Source organism: Priapulus caudatus, unplaced genomic scaffold (genome assembly GCF_000485595.1).
Source record: "Priapulus caudatus unplaced genomic scaffold, Priapulus_caudatus-5.0.1 Scaffold19, whole genome shotgun sequence".
Classification (NCBI taxonomy): domain Eukaryota; kingdom Metazoa; phylum Priapulida; class Priapulimorpha; order Priapulimorphida; family Priapulidae; genus Priapulus; species Priapulus caudatus.
Window position 1 is genome coordinate 419,523 of NW_014577080.1, and position 4,213 is coordinate 423,735.

Sequence of the window (4,213 nt, forward strand, 5' to 3'; positions counted from 1 at the left end):
AGCATGCTTCAGCACCTTCAGACAGGGGGACAGAATGTAATCTGGTAGATTATAGATAGTGCATGTTTTGCTTACAGAGTGTAGCCATCGGCGGCCGCATTACTGAATCCCACGGCGAGCAGCTTTCATTATGCTAGTTGTGCAGTTCTTTGTTTGATCACGCGTTCCTCAGTCGAGGCTAGCTTATGCGGCGGAATAAATTAAAGAGATGTAAATCTGTGAAGACGAAATCACCGCGTTCTCAATACGCCCTGCACTCTTTTATTTCATTTGTAGTAAGAAAACCAAGAAAACCAACAGCTCAAGTGTGAGCCTAAGGCACCTCAAGTCAAAGGTACGATTAGACAATATATATATCTAACATGTTAGACAAACATCTGGAAATAAGGCTTTGCTGTTCCTATCGATGTAATCTTATGTAATAAATTTTATGCACTACCACCCCCGAGGTTCAATGGATTAAAACCATCTGTTACGCACCTGTTATAAAATGCGTATTGTACGTGTGTGTGTGCATGTGCATGCGTGCGTGTGCGTGCGCGCGTGTGCGTGCGCGCGGTTTTGTGTGTTTGTGCGTGCGTGCGTGTGCGTGCGCGCGTTTTTGTGTGTTTGTGCGTGCGTGCGTGCATGCATGCGTAACTTGCGTGCTTGCGTGTTTGCGTGCGTGTGTAACGATGGGTTTCTTATTATTGTCTGTTATCCGTGATGGCGTAGTAGTCGGCGTATAAGATCAGAGCTACCGTTGTTCATATGCGTATATAACTTACTCAACAATGAAGTTACGTACGTAAAGTACAAACATCTTTAATCGTAATAAACTACTCTAACGTATATGCCCATGGGGCCGAGCAGAACGTGTACAGATTTGTACGCGACATAAACATAAACTTACATATCGAACGGTGATGTGGATAGCGATGGCAACAACAGTAAAAGATACGTATCGAGTGTGATTTGCAAATAGTAGAGACGGAAAACAAATATGTAAACGCTTAAGTATCCGCGTCGGTTCTATTGTCTTAGACCTGGTCACGCGGGACACACACCGCCCGCGCTCATTGGCTGCCTCTTCCCGTGGTCGTTGGTCACGCGTTAGCTTGTGTCTGTTTGTTTGTGTGCGCGTGTTAAACGTTACTTACGAATCACTTAATTTCACCCGTAGCACATAATTATTTCCACCCCGGCAGGTCATTGCGATGCGCTACGCCATACAACTGAGCAAGGTGCGTCGAGACGTCGGCGGATCGCTGGACAAGCGCCACACGGAGTGGGAGCGCCACAGAGTCATCCCACGCCACCCGCACTACAGGGTCAGCCAACGCACGCTCTCAATTGGCACGGTCCGCCGCGACTCCAACGGCAAGTTCGTCTTAGACATCGCCGATTCTACCGAGCCAGCTCGTGTACCTCCGAGCTCACGCAGCGGTAAGGCAAGCAGCAGTCGGGCGAGCGGCCGCGCGAGGGAGAAGTGTCACAAGCCGGGGAGTCGCGTGCGCGCGGACGAGGCTGGGGTGATCCATTACGGCCACTACAACATACGGTGCCAGGAGAAGGCACGCAGCAACGAGCTTCGTCCCACTCACATCTCCATTCAGGAGAAGGCACGCTGCAGCAACGATACTCGTCCCACTCACAGCTCCATTCATGAGAACGGGCCAGGGCCAGGCAAGCCTCGTCCCACTCACAGCTCCATTCAGGAGAACGGGCCAGGGCCAGGCAAGCCTCGTCCCACTCACATCTCCATTCATGAGAACGGGCCAGGTCCAGGCAAGCCCGTCGGCAGAAAGGCAGAAGGCCTGACGGCCAGCAGAGCTCCCTTAGACGAAACTCCACCGACGACCAAGACTCTTGTTGCGAAACAAGTTGGCTTGCAGAAGGTCCTAACCTCCCCGTGCACCCACAATCCCTACTTGCATCAGGCAGCCCTTGAGCCGGACACGGGGACCTGCGGGCGGCAACTCCTGCGCTCTCCTGCCGACGTGGAGAGTCACGTCGGATTCGACAACCCGTCGTTCAGTGACCGCCAGGTGGCGCGCGTTCCGCCGTCGCCGCAGCGGCATCAGCGGCCGAGCGATGGTCATCACGCGAGTGGACACCGGCCAGCAAGGGTCAAGTACAACGACAGCAGTTACGCAGACAGGGACACGACACGCAGCGATTTCACGACTCCGCGTCTCGAGAGATTCGCGGAGGACGGAGCGATCGGTGCGGGGTCGCGGCCGGCGTCCAAGCAGGCGCAGCGTCATCGAAGAGGCGCTCCGAAAGATGCGACCGATCCTCCGCAAGAGAACGGAAGATCGCCAGAGTTCGAGCCTGCGTACCTGAACCGCCAGAACGTGAAGCTGAACTCCTACCTGCACGACCCGACCAGCATTCACAGCCCGCCTCCGGGTTGCAGAAGCATGACGTCCGGCACGTCGGGTTACGTGGGATCGCGGGGGGCAGTGGACGCGCGCTACCCCACCGGCTACTTCCTGCCAGCGAGTCGAGAGCAGAACAGCCCGTCTCCCAACGACAGCAAGAGCAGCAGCGGCTTCAGCAGTGGCGCCACCTGGCAGGTGGCAGCCGACCTCGAGCCGTCGCCGCGCGGTTCCCTCGACACGCCCACTGCTTGCCAGCACGCCGGACTAACGTCGCCCTGCGAGGACCCGTACGAGTTTGACATGATCAGCTCCCGCGCGCCATCTAGCGAGCGCGCCATAAGCGTTCGCAGCAAGACGTATCGTGAGACGGATCTGGAGAAGGACTCACACGTGCAAGGTGAAGGAAGGCAGCCTGAGTATAGCAATGCTGCTCAGAGATGTGCAGCGCTGAAGGAAGAGTTTGAGCAATACAGGCAGCGCAGACGCTTGCTTCTACAGCAAGAAGTGATGCTGTGAATCTGCCTTCACTCGTACGCACTCTCACGTGCGGGAGTGTACGTAGTACGACAAGGTAGTGGCCATGCAGTTGCTTTACTGCTTCGGTCCACTCGCTGGTTCTTATATAAGATTTTATTGCGTTTTGAAAAAGTAAATCAGCTTTGTTACTGCAATTTGTTCGGCACTAATGTATTTTGCAGATACATTGGATCTGCTGTGATCATTAGTTTATTGATCATGTAGAATGTTGACAACGTGGCAGAACTAATGTAAAACATCTGCCAATATTTGCTTATTATAATTTTCATGCCCTCGTTACAAAATTGTTGTGTAGCCTTGACATAAAGGGTGGGGGGGGGTGATTCTAATCTGTACAGTTTGTCTTGATATTAGCTACTGGACAGTTTTATAGATGGGTAGATGGGATGAGTGAGTGAGTGCGTTTTTCTGCGCTGAGAATCGAACATATCAAGAGGAGCCACCGTTGTGATTATAGTACCTGTAATCTCATACTAAATAATTATTATCAATTTAAATACTTACCCGTCACAGATGTAATGTTACACCGATTTGCCTGTAAATAAGATTTGTGCTGCAATGCTCTATGTTTCCATCTGTTCACAATCCTATTTGTATGATCATTTATGGGGAAAAAAATATCGAACTTCGTTTCCTCATATCTAGCTTTAGCCCCAGTTAGGCTTAGTGCGCAATTATCTGCAAAATATAGGTTGAATATTTCCTCAGGGTCAAATTATCCTCAGTCTGCATTACACATCGTTTTAATTTGGTTAGATCTTAAGGTTAGCAGTGATATAGCACCGGGGTACCTAATCAATACCCGAGACAATGGGTTCAAGATTAGACCATAGATTATGCATAATAAATAAATTCCATCAATTACGATACACTATGTCGATGACGATTTATCGATTCATAACTTGAATAAAACAAATCGGTCAAGTTCTGGCTTGAATAGTAGCGTCTATCGCTACCGAAAGCCACTGATAGAAGTAATTTGTTATGCATGTGCTGTATGATCTTGAATGAAAGGATCCTTTGCTCGGTTGTTTTTTTTTGATTGACTGTTATGGCACAATTGACGGTTGTTTAGTGGACCATTTCTTGTTGATTGATTTATTTGCCGGTTAGCGAAACCTTTGGAGAGTATATGGCAAGCTGGCGTTCATCATTGGCTGATGTGTCGTTCTACTGAGCTTCTTGTCAGCTTACACACACTCTGTCACACATACACACACTCTCTCTCTCTCTCTCTTTTTTCTCTCTTTCTCTCTCTCTCTCTCTCTCTCTTTCTTTCTTTCTCTCTCTCTCTCTCTCTCTCTCTCTCTCTC

General features: G+C 50.1%; 1 protein-coding gene across 2 annotated transcripts in view; it reads left to right on the forward strand.

The window, feature by feature from the left end:
• The window catches only part of LOC106811622 (protein turtle homolog A-like), a 138,482-nt gene extending 134,316 nt beyond the window's left edge, over nucleotides 1-4,166 (forward strand). For both annotated transcript variants that reach the window (XM_014815326.1, XM_014815332.1), the window contains exons 21-22: nucleotides 277-334; nucleotides 1,188-4,166. In XM_014815326.1, the coding sequence (XP_014670812.1) occupies nucleotides 277-334; nucleotides 1,188-2,879 (1,750 nt within the window). In that variant the 3' untranslated portion in view covers nucleotides 2,880-4,166. The remainder of the gene's footprint in view (nucleotides 1-276; nucleotides 335-1,187) is intronic.
• Nucleotides 4,167-4,213: the final 47 nt, after the last annotated feature.